We start from the raw sequence: 17,280 nt of genomic DNA, 5'->3' as shown, positions 1-17,280 counted from the left end.
AAGTTAGCTCAGCCTCCACCCACGGTCGCTGCCACCAATCGTACGCGTCTGACAACAATCTCACTTGCCACGCCAAATCCACGCCACCACAAGCGTGACTCACACATTTGGTCAAGCTAATCTTGCATTCGAGCTTCCAGGCGCAGGCGCAGTCAGAACTGATCCAACTCGTAACTGTCGTATTCTGGTAATTAAACACGATTAATCGCAGGCCTCCGTCTAACGCCTGTTCCTCCTCCTGATTTTGCTGTTTTGCACGGCCCATGTCAGTCCCCGTCGCAACGGTTTACTGGCCAAACTCACATGTTCTTCTTTAGAAAGTCTAGATATATCATATATATCATCATTGCAAAAAACTTGCTTTCAATGTTGAAAGATCACTGACAAAACCTCATTTTAGTTTAATACTATTCCCAAACACTATTTATCTAGGTGAACTTTTTTTTCTATAAAAGATGGTAAACTACATACTTGTATTATTCGGCAACTTATCAAATATGATACTTTTAAAATTTCGGCCATTTTATTTTTACATTTTAAATTTACTTAATTTCTTTAATATGTCAAAATACACTTATGATATGTGAATTTGATGTGTATTTTTTTAAAAATATGTCTAAATGTATATTAAACGTGAAAAGTACGTATGGATGTGTATGATATGTATATCATACGTTAGAGTTTACGACGTGTATGAAAAATAAATTTATAAAAAATATATGTACACATAAGTGTATTAGATGCATATTATACGCGAATTTACTAACATTTGTAGCATATTATACACGATTTACTGACCTCCATAGCTGATTATACACGAATTTACTAAATATGTTGTACATGTTTTTTTTTCATGAAAAAATAAAATTAATTAAAGGGAGAAACTTCTAGTACAACTGTTTCCAGTACAATCAAACAGATAAACATTTCTAGCAATAATGGCCCAAATATAAGTATCCCATAAATATTTGAATTTTTTTTCTTCATACAAATGACATCGAGTATATTTGTCTCCAAACAACTTTAGTTTATTTATCTTTTACTACACACAAACATTTTTGTTGAATGTCTCAAAAGACAAAGAAAGTAAAATTGCAGTCGTTCAAATCATGTACCCTTTCCCTCATAATTTGTTCTACCAAGTTCCCAACTCACTCATTTACGATTTCCCTCCCACTCTCTCACTAAAATCCTCACATATATAATACCCCCAAATATCAACACCCCAAATATTCACCCCGAACGCACCTCACTCCCCCCCTTCTTTCTAGAAGCAAACTCACAACACAAACGACAACATTTGACCAAAAACAAAACAATGCTTCTCTTCCTCCTCCCCCTCCTCCTCCTCCTCCCACCACTCCCCACCACCCTCTCCCTCAACCAAGAAGGCCTCTATCTCCAACACTTCAAGCTCTCCCTCGACGACCCCGACTCCGCCCTCTCCTCCTGGAACGACGCCGACTCCACCCCCTGCAATTGGCTTGGGGTCGAATGCGACGACGCCTCCTCCTCCTCCTCCCCCGTCGTCCGCTCCCTAAACCTCCCCAGCGCCAACCTCGCCGGCCCTTTCCCCACCGTCCTCTGCCGCCTCCCCAACCTCACCCACCTCTCCCTCTACAACAACTCCATCAACTCCACCCTCCCTCCCTCACTCTCCACTTGTCAAAATCTCGAGCACCTTGACCTCTCCCAGAACCTTCTCACCGGCGCCCTCCCCGCCGCCCTCCCCGACCTCCCCAACCTCAAATACCTCGACCTCACCGGAAACAATTTCTCCGGACCAATTCCCGACTCCTTCGCCCGCTTCCAGAAACTCGAGGTCCTCTCTCTCGTCTACAATCTCATCGAAAGCACCATCCCCCCGTTTCTCGGCAACATTTCCACCCTGAAAATGCTCAACCTTTCCTACAACCCGTTTCATCCGGGTCGGATCCCGGCGGAGCTCGGCAATTTGACGAACCTCGAGGTGCTCTGGCTCACCGAGTGCAACTTAGTTGGCGAGATTCCCGACTCGCTGGGTCGTCTCAAAAACCTCAAGGATTTGGACCTCGCCATCAACGGCTTAACCGGCCGGATTCGGCCGTCGCTCAGCGAGCTGACCAGCGTCGTTCAGATTGAGCTCTACAACAACTCATTAACCGGCGAGCTGCCGCCCGGAATGTCGAAATTGACCCGGCTGAGACTCCTCGACGCGTCCATGAACCAGCTGAGCGGGCCAATTCCTGACGAGCTCTGCCGGTTGCCGCTCGAAAGCCTCAACCTTTACGAGAACAACTTCGAGGGGAGCGTGCCGGCGAGCATTGCGAACTCGCCTAACTTGTACGAGCTCAGGCTCTTCCGAAACAAGCTCACAGGCGAGCTTCCCCAAAATCTTGGGAAGAACTCGCCGCTCAAGTGGCTCGACGTGTCGAGCAACCAGTTCACTGGCACCATTCCGGCGAGTCTTTGCGAGAAGCGACAAATGGAAGAGCTCTTGATGATACACAATGAGTTTTCCGGTGGGATCCCGGCGAGGTTGGGTGAGTGCCAGAGCTTGACCCGGGTTCGATTGGGTCATAACCGGTTAAGTGGGGAAGTTCCGGTGGGCTTCTGGGGGCTGCCGCGCGTGTACTTGATGGAGCTCGTTGAGAATGAGCTTTCTGGGACGATAGCGAAGACCATTGCCGGAGCCACGAACCTCACGCTATTAATCGTAGCGAAGAACAAGTTTTGGGGTCAGATACCGGAGGAGATTGGGTGGGTGGAGAATCTTATGGAGTTTTCCGGTGGCGAAAATAAGTTCAGTGGGCCGTTGCCGGAGAGCATTGTGAGACTCGGGCAGCTCGGGACTCTGGACCTCCACAGTAACGAAATCTCGGGTGAGCTTCCAATTGGGATCCAGTCTTGGACGAAACTCAACGAGCTCAATCTAGCAAGTAACCAACTTTCCGGGAAAATCCCAGATGAGATTGGGAACTTATCTGTGCTTAATTACCTCGACCTTTCTGGGAACCGATTTTCCGGGAAAATCCCATTTGGGTTGCAGAATATGAAGCTAAATGTGTTTAATTTGTCCAACAATCGGCTCTCAGGTGAGCTTCCACCCTTATTTGCTAAGGAAATTTATAAGAGTAGCTTTCTGGGAAATCCTGGTCTTTGTGGAGATTTGGATGGCTTATGTGATGGCAGAGCTGAGGTTAAAAGTCAGGGGTACCTATGGTTGCTTAGGTGCATCTTCATTCTATCTGGTTTAGTATTTATTGTGGGGGTGGTCTGGTTTTACTTGAAGTACAAGAACTTCAAGAAGGCGAACCGAACGATAGACAAATCCAAATGGACGCTGATGTCGTTTCACAAACTGGGTTTTAGTGAGTATGAGATCTTGGATTGCCTTGATGAAGATAATGTGATTGGTAGCGGGGCGTCCGGGAAGGTGTACAAGGTTATTCTGAGCAGTGGAGAGGTTGTTGCAGTGAAGAAGCTTTGGAGAGGGAAAGTGCAGGAGTGCGAAGCTGGCGATGTTGAGAAAGGTTGGGTCCAAGACGACGGCTTTGAGGCAGAGGTGGAGACTTTGGGGAGGATTAGGCACAAGAACATTGTGAAGCTTTGGTGTTGTTGCACTACTAGGGACTGCAAGCTCTTGGTTTATGAGTATATGCAAAACGGCAGTCTCGGTGATATGTTGCATAGCATCAAAGGAGGGTTGCTGGATTGGCCTACAAGGTTTAAGATAGCTCTGGATGCAGCAGAGGGTCTTTCTTATCTGCACCATGATTGCGTTCCTGCGATTGTTCATAGAGATGTGAAATCCAACAACATATTGTTGGACGGCGATTTTGGAGCGCGAGTGGCGGATTTTGGAGTAGCCAAGGTGGTTGATGTAACTGGTAAGGGGCCTCAATCCATGTCGGGCATTACAGGCTCTTGTGGTTACATTGCTCCAGGTTAGTCAGAAAAATTTCTTACGGACCAAATTTCCGATTATGTTTAGTTGAATTCGTATTGTATGTTGATGTTCTTGTTGAGATTTTAGATTTTGAAACTGACATTTCACGATGTCTGCTTGTATTAGTTAAATTTTTACCCCGCCATTCTAATAATGTAAATGTAATCTTGTTGCAGAATATGCATACACTCTCAGAGTGAATGAGAAGAGCGATATATACAGTTTCGGCGTGGTTATTCTGGAGCTGGTGACCGGGAGACTCCCAGTCGACCCAGAGTTCGGAGAAAAGGACCTGGTGAAGTGGGTCTGCACCACATTGGACCAGAAAGGAGTAGACAGTGTGGTTGACCCAAAACTTGAATCTTGTTACAAGGAAGAAGTGGGCAAGGTCCTCAACATTGGCCTCCTCTGCACCAGCCCTCTCCCGATTAATCGTCCATCCATGAGACGAGTAGTGAAATTGCTGCAAGAAGTTGGCACAGAGAAACATCCCCAGACTGCTAAAAAGGAGGGGAAATTGTCACCCTATTACTACGAAGATGCCTCGGATCATGGAAGCGTAGCTTGAGACGTATGAAGTTCGTATAGTTTTCTTGCAAACAAAACAACGAGTGTGGGGGAAGTTTTTTATGTAAGCTTTATATTTCCAGTTTTTGAAGCTTTCTAAAATCCAACTTCCCAAATATCTCACCCTCCTCTAGGGTTTTGGTCCCAGAGATCAGGGGAGGGGAAGAAGTTGAAGAGGAAGTATATTAGAGAAGAGTAAAAGTTACGAGGGGGTTAAATTATTCCGTACTGTAAAAGTAAGCTTACGCAGTAACTTGCCCTCCTTCCTCGGTGAAGGTGATGTAAACACTGTTTAGTGATTGTGATTCTTCGTGTGAAATCAGTCAGGTGATCCTAAGACAATATTCTGCAATTATACCTGTTCCAGGTTTTAATGTTGTTGTGAGCTTTATACAGAGGTTTTTACCCCCTTAGAAGAACCCTATTGAGAGAACTTCACTCTGCACTTGGAACCTCACAGGAGCGGTATTTATGCATTGTAAAGTACAGCGCATAACAAATGTAATGACAATGCGTGATTAGCTTGAATGTTGGTACAGTGCGGGGTTTAGTTATGCATATCAAAAGCGTGATTAGCTTGAATGTTGGTACAGTGCGGGGTTTAGTTATGCATGATAGTGCGTGATTAACTTAAAATATCAAAACAATACTTGATTAGATAAACACGTTTAAAATAAGAGTGACAATCCCATGTGCAAGTAAGCTCATCTTCCATAAATAAGACAGGTAAGGATTGGCCCTCACTGGGGTCCATTGCCAACTGAGTGAAAAGTGACCCTTGTTTGAGCTGCCTCCTATGGAAAATGACCAGCAAGGACAACATCACAGAGAGAGAGAGAGAGAGAGAGAGAGAGAGAGGGTGGTTGCCTGGTTGGTGGGATTGATTGTCCAGCAGAGGAAATTTAGTTAGAACTTTGGAAAAATTGCTGAATCGAAACAAGCTCTGGGTGAGAGGGGAATCGTATGCAAAGGGAAGCCGAAGAGGAAAGGTGGTCAGGGACTGTACGCTGCTGCTACAGTGAGCTATAAAAGGCTAAATTAATGACCCACCCAAATGTGTGAACAAATTTGGTACCAGTTAATTCCGAGTTGTTCCATCCCGTGAGCAAAATCCAAATCCATTTTCCACCATGGTCCATACAGGCTACAGCCTCTCCAATGGATTCAATGCTGTGACTGCAGATTTAGGTCGGTGCATTTACTTTTTTTGGTTATAATTAGGTACTTCACGCTGCAGCTGGTTTTCCGATTTATGATCAGAATTGTTTATATTATAAATTAGTATGTAAAAATTATTTTTATAAAAATTTAATTAAAACAAAAGTCGTTTAATCAATTAATTGTAATAATAGATAGATGATTTATAATGTATTTATCAAATTCGTCTATTTGTTTTTGTATAGTTTGATAGACTGGGATCCTCGAAATCTTCTAATTCTAAGCTTTAAATATACTATGACAACAAATTTTTTTTTTTCGACTTGATCTTAACTGTTCATTGTGTTTTGAATGCTCCGAATTAGAGGATCTCAAGGATCCTGGGGAAGGGATTAAAAAGAGGATCCAAATCCTAGTTTGATGACCAAATGATCTCATATTTTAACAAATTTTTCCAAAGATGATCTTTAGAGAGTGATTCATAACATTAACAGTTCGGATCTTAAGAGCAGTTCCACCCCTAACACAAATGTGCCAGCACCTAGTGCATTTATCCACTCAGTGAATAGTAATAGACCCAAATGAACAGTAATAGGTCAAATGCATCTCCACCCCTAAAACTAAATAGCCTAGTCAATTTTATTAAAATATTATTAATTTTTACTATAAAATAATAATTTGACTTTTATTTTTTGTCTTTTTAATAAAATAAAATAATATTATTATTAATAAAATATGCACGACGAGCGAGCCAAATTGTTATCCTCATCGTTCTCCTCCAATAAAACCAGAAGAGAGAGAGAGAGAGCTGAGAGTTTGTGCTGCAGGCTGAGCAGTTGAGCTTTGGGGTTTTATTTCTACATCTCCACACCTCTTCATCGTCCGCTTCGTCCTCCCGTCCTTCTCCCTCCGTGGCTCCTTCCCTCTCGACACCCTCTTCCGCCTCGACCAGCTGTGCTCCTCAGCCTCCACAACAACTCCCTCTCTGGCCCAAAAAAAAAATAAAAAAGGTGGTCGACGTCATACTAGTGTCAACATGGCGTCAGATAGGCCTGTCCCAAGGTCTGTCAATTTTGGGTTGGCTTGGAGACCAACTTAAGCTGAGTGCCAGGCAATCTGCTGGGCTGGAGAGAGTTCCCTAGGTGTCGGGCCATTTTTTTGGCTATGTGCCGGCCTATCCCACCCCCGATGGAAGTGCTCTAAGCTTGAAGTTCTGTGAAGCGATCATGGAGTGATTTGAGGAGAAACTCCTCCTCATCCATTGATGGCCCAAGTTAATTTCCTTTATTATTTAATGTTGGATTCAGTCAATTATTCTGACTAATCTTACCATACAGTTAGCTTTCACAATCTATTATAATGACATTCTTACTTATTTAGAATGAGAAAATTTATGAATGAAAATGAGAATGATATTTGGTTGTGCGGTATGAGATGAACAACTCTCGTTAGCAATTGCATACATGGTTGTTCATATACGGCATACTTGATTTCAATGTAAGTCGTCAAGCTTCCTTGTTCATTCCTTGTGTTGCCTGTTACGTCGTCATACGTAGTTGTTCACGTCAATAGCAAATTGTCCGAACCAACTAAATTATCCAAGCATTTCTCCATATTTAATGATAATAAGGTTTAATATTTGTAAGAGAATATGAAATTCTTGTCCAGCACTTTTCCTACAAATTTCTCTCCTCCCATACATTTAAATAAGGTTATATCCTAATTCCTACCACTGGTCCTCAAAGGCTATTTCACACGAGCGTCAGAAAATTGGTGAAAGAAATCCAATACAAAACATGGGCCTTATGGAGTCCATTGAACAGATGAATTGTCATCCATTGGGCCTTATGGAAATGAGAATCTGAAATTGATAAGAACATAGTCCAGTACTCCTTGGGTTCATACCAGGAAAGTTTATAACTGAACGTACCCAAAATAAAATGGCAATTCACTCTATTTAGCGATATCAGCTCGACTCACATGCAAAGGCTATACGTATTTGTAAAGAGTTCGATATTTATTGGTCCAACGTATCTTTATAATTGACTTATCATCAATCGAGAAAAATAATCTTTAAAATTATTGATTAAAAGTAAACAAATAGTTGAGAATTGTGGTTTGTTTGTAGTGGTTTGTATTCCTGCTGCCTAACTAGATATATAATTATTAGTCTTGAATTAACTTAGAAAAGGCGTGTACTGGTTTTAAGTTGTCCTATTTAAGGAAGGAGTTTACGAACTGTTTGGTTAAAACAAGAAAAAGCATGTGGTTAGAAAGAAAGAAGCAAGAGCTTCAAGACAATACTGAGTTTACAAACTATTTATGTTCTCCTATTCGTATTTCTCCTTGAAAAAATTACTATATTCCTGACGCTATACAGTAAGTTTTTCACAATTAACGTAGGATATTTTAGAGATATTAGGCTCCTTGAAGTCACTTTTTAATGTTAATACTATTTCTTATTGCTTTTTCTATATAGGAGAAATTAAGGAACTCGAATCATACCTAAGCATGATCAAAGCACAAAATTTTCTAAGATTAAATGTCACATAATCCTTGCGTTTTCCAAAAGTTTTCTCTGACATGGACTTGGAAATTAAGGATCTCTTTCAAAATGTTGAGGAGGCGGCCAACTATGAACCAACATATAACTAAACTATGTCCCAGAGACTTCCAAGTTTCTTACCAATCCACCCTAGTCTAACTTTTTCTTACTTTCTCTTTCAATTTTCATCTGGTCTAACTCTTTGTTAGTTTGTAAGCTCACCATATTTGAAACCAATATTTACACACACACACACACACACATATATATATTATATCCATCTACTTCTCTTCCCTTGTTTTCCATTCAATCTGATCAGACCAGATCAAAACATGACGAACCACAGTAAACATGTTGCCTATCTTTTTATCATATCCCTACTTTGCACATCCACTGTTATTCTTGGTGCTGTCCTCACTTTCATCCTCCTCTGCAAGAAAAAGCCAGTCCAAACCCAAGAAACACCACCACTAACCAAGCCTAGTGCTCAAGCGTATCCCTTGACCAACATAGATGTTGCCACAGACGGTTTCAATCATCGGAGAATTGTCGGAGAAGGCCGTTTCGGGACCGTCTATGCCGCCATATTCGAGAAAGGGCAGATAGCAGCGGTGAAAAGAATTCACTCTAGGCATGTTTTGAGCAATGCAGGTTTTGGGTTCTCTAGAATACTTAGGTCAATATCTCTAGCTCAGCACCCCAATATAGTGCCAATTATTGGGTACTCAGAAGGCCCAGGTGAGAGGATTATAGTGATGGAGTTTGTAGGCATGGTGTGCTTAGACTACTATTTGCATCAAAATCCAGATGGCGCGTCGTTGGACTGGAACCACAGGCTGAAGATTGCAGCAGGGGCAGCCAAGGGGCTTGAGTATTTGCATGAAGGGGTGGCGCCAAACATAATACATGGGTGTGTCAAGGCTTCAAATATTTTGATAGATGTCAACTTTTGTGCTAGGGTTTGTGATTATGGGCTGTCATTTTTGGCTCCCCAAGAGAAGAGAGGCCTATTGGGACACGTGGACGAGGAGTATTGGGACGGCGGGCTAGGAGGAGGAGGCGGCGCTTGCAAGGAAAGCGACGTGTACGGATTTGGTGTGGTTTTGTTGGAGCTTTTGAGTGGTAGGTTGTGTGACGAGGGGAGGCTTGTGAATTGGTCATTGCCATTGATCAAGGAAAAGAGGTTTAGTGAGTTTTTGGACCCACGTCTTGCGATCCCTTCTGAGATTTTGCCTCTTGTTAGATTGGCTAAAGTTGCTTCCGCTTGTGTTGGTAATTCCAGAAAAAGCAGGCCTTCAATTGGTCAAGTGGCAACTATTTTGAGCAGTTTGGAGATGGATTGAAAGTATGACATGAAAATTATTTGGTTTATTTTTTTTCTTTAAATTCAAAGTGGAATTAATGCCACGACTTTTTGTTAAAAAAAAAAGTTGCTGTTATTAGTATATGATGAGAATTGGGTACCAAGAAGGATTTGGAAATTTAGGGTTTTTCTTTTTAATTGCGTTGTAACAAGTACACGTGTGAGTATGTTGTAGTATATTTCTAAAGAAAAGATTTGGCTCGGTTATATCTTTTTACAAGCAAATGAGAATTAGACATGTTTATAAGATAGTTTTTGTAATTTAAATTTTTATATGTATTAGATTGTAATTTGCAATTAAACAGTATAAACTGTAATCAAACAGTGTTGATTTGAAGAGGTGTTTGGAGGAATGATAAATTGAAATGTGGGCGGTGGCTTTGTCTTCAGAGCAGTGAATTTCATCTTGCTTTTTGTGTTGATTGAGATCTTTTGGTGCCCAAAGGGACCCAATATTTTGTTTGTTTGTTTCAATCAATTTCTCTTTCTGTTGATTCTTCTGTTTGATTGTTATTGCTCATCCATTTGACTAAAAATTTCGTGTAAATAAAGTACAAATTGATTTATGATCAATTGGTTGCATATTATCTAATCCAATCTACCGGGGATTCACATTGTTTATATGTTCACGGATGGTGGTTGAGTGTTACAACCTGTCATGGTAGACATAAACATTGTATAATCTACGACATATATTGTTGTTAGAATTATTCTCCTGGTTTTGGCACTATCTAAGGGGTGAAAATAAGAGAGATATCTATAATTCAATGAGTTTGTAATTTAAGATAGGGAGAGATGAAAACCTTTTCATCGATCTTCTGTGACTCCTATAAATAAGCTAAAATTGGTGGAAGAAAAGAAGACGAGAAGTATGACCCTTCAATATAGAACCCTCCATATCTCATGACAAGCGGAGCGTGTCATTTACTTTTATAAAATCCTGGTTAGAAAGATTTGAATCCCAAATCTTAGGTGATTAAAAGCTTATAGTAATGGGAAAAAATCTTTGTTATATGGGTTTGTTCACGCAGGATTGATTTTCACAAATATTTTTCTCTTCATGTACTCTTATTCATTTTTAATCTTTAAATCATATAAAGTAAAAAAATAATGATAAAAAAAACAGGAATGTGCTGAAAACAATGTCCAAAAATCATTTTCATATTCACAAATATCTGTTTTCACAATGAATGTCAACATCCCTGGTGGAAATTTCGAACTCCGACAAGGATGGTAGGCAGAATATTCTGCCAATACATTCACCTTTCCTTAGGTTTTACTAGAACAGTCTAAAAAAGAAATCAAATGAACAGTGTTTAGAACTTGTTTGGAAGTGTTTTAAAATGATTGAAAACACTTTCGATAAAATTGTTTTTGTAACCAATTTTATTAGTAAAAATGCAAGTGAATTTAAAAGTTTAAACTATTTTTTAAGAGTAAAGTAGGTTGAATAAGCCAACTGCACCTATTTACTGTGGTAGTTCAAAACTGAAATTGGCACAACATCGCGAAGTGGCCACCCTTGCTCAATTTGGGTCAAACCTTGAAAAAACACTTAATTTGTAGATTTGAACAGTGGATGGGTATGGGTTTTAAACTCCTTTGGATGCGGAAGGAGTAGTTTTTCCCTTTTTTCTTCTAAAAAAGAAATCAAATAAAAACCTGTACCAACACAAGTAAATGGGCTGAACAGATGCATTGAACACAAAGTCCCAATGCTTTGGGATATTCCGTAGCAACGGGTTGAACAGATAAATTGTATTGAAACTAGAAATATCAATAACAATTTGACAGAGACGGAGAAATAAAGGGGAAAAGAAAAGAAAGTTTTGCATTATTTCCATAGTTTGGATGATCGTGATTTATAAGAATGTTTCTCACGATTAATATTTGCTTTAGTCTTCTTTCTAAAGGAAGTTGTCATAAACGGTGATTTTATGGTCTTAAGGAGAAAAATTTGGATAGAACTGTCCAACCCTGTCATTTGTAAGTCATTTTTGTGAAAAATATGTAACCTCCTGAACTTTAGTTCTACTTGATCCCTTGTTGGTCTAATCCGATGTGAGAGTTGTCATTGTTAGGTAACTGCACCGAAGTTTTTCTCGTACATAAAGGCAAGGAAATATTGTTGAGCATCCGATGTGAGAGTTGTCGTTGCTAGGTACTTGCAACGAAGTTTTTCTCCTACATAAAGGGAAGGAAATATTGTTGAGCTAAACACACAAAGTTTGTAATAGACATATAGCTTACGTAATTAAGGGTATCCTCTCTTCTTTAAAGTTTTTACAGAATGACAAATAAATCTAAACAAGAAGTTTATTTTTAAGGAGTTTGAAACTTACGCGATGAACATTTAATCTTTCATTTAAGGTCATGTTTTCGATTCATCCCTCTCTAACATTGCTTGTATAACTTACACACAAATTCTCTTCAATATTCTCAACATTCATCAGTCTCTTTCCATGCATGTTGCAAACCCATTAGTACATGATCCCGACAAACAAGAAAAATAAAATAAACCAAAAAGCCCATTTGGCTTAATCCAAGTCAAGTCTCCTACGTATTCAAGAAAATCTCATCTCATCCATCCCAAAGTCATGTTCAATTGACAAAATGGTCAATATTTGGAGACTTGGAGTACTAGCTTTTTTCTACGCGTCTTTACCAGTCAAGTTAAATCCAAATTGCTGTTAATGTTAGTTATCACGGGATGGCTTAGTGGCTGGGGACAAATTTTAGGCTCGTATTTCACACAGCACATCTTGAATTCAATTGCTAGCAATGATGAATCACATGATCGTGGTTAAGAGGAGATTGAAATGTCTCTAGTGAGTCTTCCCAAGCTCCAAAAATATAGGTTGCGGTGGTCAAACCACTAGCTGGTCCCCTCATAAATGAAATAAAAAACTTCTGTTAATGTTTCCCAAAAGTAACCCAAGTGGTGCAAAAGGTCTTTGAGTCCCATGCAATCATTCCTACTTATGAAACTTAATCGGTTACTCATAATTTCACTGCATTTTCTTTCATACAAATTCATTGACTATGACTTTGAATTAAACTAGAGCTTAATTTGTTAATTTAGACCCAATTAATTTGTTTTCAAGCTGATCAGGGTCTGAACAAAAAAACAAAAAACGACAGACAAGTGGAAGAACATGAGACCGTTTTATGTATCCATACAAAGTCCCCAAAACCATATAACCCACACGTTAAAGGTATCACAAAAACACAAAGCAAATATCCTAAAAGCCCAAAGCTTCGTGCTTAAGCTTCCTGTTGCGTGGCTTCTTTGAGAAGCTCACATATATGTATATGTCGGCTGGTACAAGCAGTATATACGACTGGGCACTTCTTCCCTGCAACAACGTCCTTTTCTGCAATGGAAGACACCATCCTTTCATCCAATGACGCAAGTCCATCTGGCGTAGTATTGCACGTGGAACATGGTGGTTGGAAGAGGTGGATTGTAACTTTGCGGTTGGAGGCGGTTGCAGTGGATTTTTGCTCAAATAAATATGAGGGTGAACATTGTAGACTCGTAATCGTGCTGCCTAAGCCAAAAGTGACATGTATTGCATACCCATACTTAATCGGTTTTCTGAATTAATCACAATATTAATTTGTTGGCAAATACGTCGAAAACGACCCATAATCAATAATAAAATAAATTAACAGAGACTGACAAGTATTACCATTGCACTGAAACATATGTGACATTATTAATTAATTAGTAATTACTGCAAAGACAGAGAACATTTTATCGAAAGCACCAACCACCCTTCATCTGCAAATGTGTCTTTTTTAGAGAGAGGGGGAGAGGGAGACAGTGATTCCTTGCTTGCCATTAGAAGTCTACGCGAAGAAAGGGAGAAATGGGGAATACATACAGCAGCAGAGAAGTTGGTATTGTATGAATATTTTTCGATCCCAAAAATGTTAATTTATATATGTATAAGACTAAGTAGTTTGTTTTGGGGTTGGTTCGTATGTAGGTGTCCATGAAAATGTACATATATCTTTAAGGACAATCTAGGTTGACACTGCAGCTGAAGTCCCAACTCTAACCCTAAATACCAAAACCCTCCTCTGCCTTCCTCTCTCTAAAGAGGTAAAACGTCCCCAAAAGAATCAGGTTGCCCCCCTCTCCACTCTAGCCACCCTTTTTTTTATCTTTTATAAAATCCTTTTCTCATTATTTTTACTCATTAAGTATGCCTTATTTATAAATAACACCATTCCATAAGTAACTTTTTTTTAATTATGGTTTAATTAAACACTCCTTTTAGAACAGAAGTGGTACCCTTAGGGAAAAACAAAAGGAGGAACCAATTAAATATAAAGACTACACGGATTCTATTGTACAAGCGTATGTACACACGCATAACCAAACTTGACGTTCAAGCAACCTTTTCTATTTCTAGAAATTCATTCTTCTACCCGTTCTTTATTTTATATAGTAGCTTAACTTGCTACCCTTTGTTCGACTTCTCTTTTTCCTCTCTCTCTCTCTCTCTCTCTCTCTCTCTCTCTCTCCCCATCTGTTTTTTACGGAGGCAGTTCTGTGTGAAGAGATAATATCATAAGAGAAGAGAAAACAAATGGGAGGAGAAAGATCAAATAGCAATTTTATTATTCCATCCAAACATCAATATTGAAGAAGAAGATGAGCAACAAAGTGGATATGGTTATGGAAAACGTGCTTTAAAAGTGACAAGCTTGCTGGTTGCTTGTCTGCTTTGCTTGCTTTTAGGTCTTTTCTTTTGTTTTTTTTTTTTTTGGAGTTTTGCTTAATATTTTGAGAGCTTCTGTTGTGTGTATATTTGGAAGAGGTGGAGGAAATAACAAGAAGATCTGGGGTTTGGAATGAGCCTCAAAGAAAAAACGGCAGAGATCAGATCATGACATGGTGCAACGACTCCGACGATGAGAGGGCCATTCAGATTATCGGTGCCCCTCCTCCTAATAACCCTAATAATCCAAATGAATTTCGAAACATAACTTGCCCCTCTTGTGGACATCACATAGAATTCCAAGACCAGGTAGTAAAAATTCACTTAGTATTGTGTATATTTGGAATCGATGACCTATTGTTGTTAATTTGTTGAATTAAATTTTACTCTTAACTATTTGATTTCCACATGAATTAATTGTTTGTTATCATTTTTTATTTTTTATGTTTATGTGATGTTATATAGGCAGGAATCCATGATTTGCCTGGACTACCAGCAGGAGTGAAGTTTGATCCAACTGACCAAGAAATTCTTCAACATTTAGATGCAAAGGTTTTGTCTGATACCCGAAGGCTGCATCCTCTCATTGATGAGTTCATACCAACGCTTGAAGGGGAGAATGGGATTTGCTACACTCACCCAGAAAAGCTACCAGGTTACTAATTATTTAGTTTTTGTTTCTGTTTTTAGTAAATTTTTTGCTTTTCTGAATAAAACCCTATCTAGGAATAGTAATGAAGAAGCAAATCACGGGTATTAATTAATTAATCCTCATTCATTTGATTGCAAAACTGACGGATTTGATTCCAAAACATACTCTAGGAATATTTTTGTTCACCATCCTCAAGTGATGGCGATGCTCATCACATTATTTAATCATTGTTAGATGTGTTTAAATTTTGAGATCTGTCTGTGTAGATATATACAAATACCAAAATTTAAAATTAATCAGTGATGATAAATAAAGTGGTAAGCATTACCATCACTTGAGGGTAGTGAGCAAAAATGCACCCCTCAAATATACTTGACATCTTATTTTATTTTTAATACTTAGGATTCTGTATTTTATTAGTTAAACGTAAGACCTGACTTTCAGAGTTAAATATTTTTAATAACCGCTTGAGCTTGCATATACGTCTCTATTTTTAGATGTCAAAATGAAACAAACATATAACCAGCACATGTAGTGTTTGCTTGCTTCTCCTTCTAAAATTATTCAAATTAGTATGTTTGTGTTTTATATATAATCTTTTCTTTTCAAGCATGTTTTATGCATGTGAATGCACAAGTTGGCTATACATATTTGATATTTGGATGTTAATACTAAACGCAATCGCATATACATATACATATATATATATACATATATATATATATATATATATATATATATATAGTCTTACAACCTTAATTAATTAGTTTGTTTTCTTATTTTATATAGCCATGCACTGCTATGTCTTCGTTTTATCATGTTAATCTTTAATTTTATTCATCGAGTTGTGACACCATTTATGGATTAATTTGTTCAACTTACCCTCAACTTTTCTTTTGTAATTGAAATTTTTACGTCATAAAAGTATACCAAATTTTATTTGGGCATCTGACGTCCATGCAGGAGTGAACAAAGACGGACAAATCCGCCACTTCTTCCACCGTCCATCGAAGGCATACACGACTGGGACCAGAAAGCGAAGGAAGGTTCACACCGAAGAAGATGGAAGCGAAACCAGATGGCACAAAACCGGCAAGACAAGGCCGGTTCTTGTCGGCGGAGCAGTGAAGGGTTTCAAAAAGATCTTAGTCCTCTATACCAACTATGGGAGGCAAAGAAAACCAGAAAAGACCAATTGGGTCATGCACCAATACCACCTTGGCAACAATGAGGAGGAGAAAGATGGTGAGCTGGTGGTCTCAAAGGTCTTTTACCAAACACAGCCTAGGCAATGTGGATCAAGCAAGGACGTTCCAGCGATTGATCATCATCAAGGTGTGAATATAAGAGGTGGGCAAGGGCATGATGGTCTAATTAGTGCTGCTACTAATCCTTTTCCTCTAGCAAAGAAGGCAGGTCTTGTGGAGTACTATGATCCCGGAGGTCCTTTCATTAATTATGATCATCATCAACATAATCATAATCAAGGGGGCGATAATAGAGAAAGCCCACCTCAGCTAATCCCAAATTTAGTTGTCCAAGGTGACGGGTCTTCGTTTATTCGATTAACTTCAGATGCAAGCAAAGGGAAGCTTGAGAGGAAATAGTGTGATTTGACAATATTGGATATGGATGGAAGAGCTCTTTTTTTTCTAGGATGGTGCTTTCCACACACATATTTTTACCTTCCACACATGTTTCTTAATTTTCAGCCGTTGGATCGATTGGTTTGAAGATGATCAAATGATAAAAATTAACAAAAAGCGTGTGGAACGTAAAAAGAGGTGTGTGAATAACATCAGTCTTCTTCAACCGAGGTAGTTTTATACACATAGCTAGGGTTTCGGTGGATTACTATTACCATGATCAAATAAGTTAATGAGTACAATATTGAGATTTTTGGTGACTAAAAACAATAAGAAATTAAGGAGAATATGTTATACAATTATATTGGGTATTTTTAATCCATATTAATGTATTAATATACTGTGATCGTGGATTTTATGATGATGAGCAGTTAATTATTGGTGGTTAAGATGATGTTTTCCTTTTGGAAATGTATATATTGACATGATTATACAAACTTTAGTATCTGATTAATTTGTCTCACAGGACATTAAAGCTGAATAGTTTCGGATGGCCACAGTCGGGTAACATAAATCGATCTTATGTAGCCATAGAGTTTGATTAGAGATTTTTTTATATTTTTATTTTTATATAAATTTTAATATTCCTTTACTGTAGTCTGACATATATTTCGTCTACGTGAGCGTGTGTGTGTGTGTAAGACAATGGACCTGTCAAATAATAAGAATTAAGTTCACCAAAAAAAAAAAA

The 17,280-nt window shown here is 38.9% G+C and overlaps 3 protein-coding genes across 3 annotated transcripts; all 3 read left to right on the top strand.

Annotated features, from left to right (window-relative positions):
* Window positions 1-1,254: 1,254 nt before the first annotated feature.
* Window positions 1,255-4,826, top strand: LOC137727821 (receptor-like protein kinase HSL1). The gene is made up of 2 exons (XM_068466653.1): window positions 1,255-3,926; window positions 4,105-4,826. The coding sequence occupies exons 1-2, from the start codon at window positions 1,319-1,321 to the stop codon at window positions 4,494-4,496; spliced, it is 3,000 nt and encodes a 999-aa protein (XP_068322754.1). The 5' UTR covers window positions 1,255-1,318; the 3' UTR covers window positions 4,497-4,826.
* Window positions 4,827-8,519: 3,693 nt separating this feature from the next.
* On the top strand, window positions 8,520-9,926 carry LOC137727307 (serine/threonine-protein kinase-like protein ACR4). Its single transcript, XM_068466172.1, has one exon. It carries the CDS (start codon window positions 8,531-8,533, stop codon window positions 9,539-9,541), a length of 1,011 nt encoding a protein of 336 aa, XP_068322273.1. The 5' UTR covers window positions 8,520-8,530; the 3' UTR covers window positions 9,542-9,926.
* A 4,115-nt stretch (window positions 9,927-14,041) lies between these two features.
* Window positions 14,042-16,907, top strand: LOC137730009 (NAC domain-containing protein 73-like). The gene is made up of 3 exons (XM_068469069.1): window positions 14,042-14,600; window positions 14,757-14,946; window positions 15,907-16,907. The coding sequence occupies exons 1-3, from the start codon at window positions 14,460-14,462 to the stop codon at window positions 16,548-16,550; spliced, it is 975 nt and encodes a 324-aa protein (XP_068325170.1). The 5' UTR covers window positions 14,042-14,459; the 3' UTR covers window positions 16,551-16,907.
* Window positions 16,908-17,280: the final 373 nt, after the last annotated feature.

The sequence above is a fragment of the Pyrus communis genome, chromosome 3, assembly GCF_963583255.1.
Source record: "Pyrus communis chromosome 3, drPyrComm1.1, whole genome shotgun sequence".
Classification (NCBI taxonomy): domain Eukaryota; kingdom Viridiplantae; phylum Streptophyta; class Magnoliopsida; order Rosales; family Rosaceae; genus Pyrus; species Pyrus communis.
Note: the sequence above shows the minus strand (reverse complement) of the source record. Positions and strands in the feature narration are given on the sequence as shown.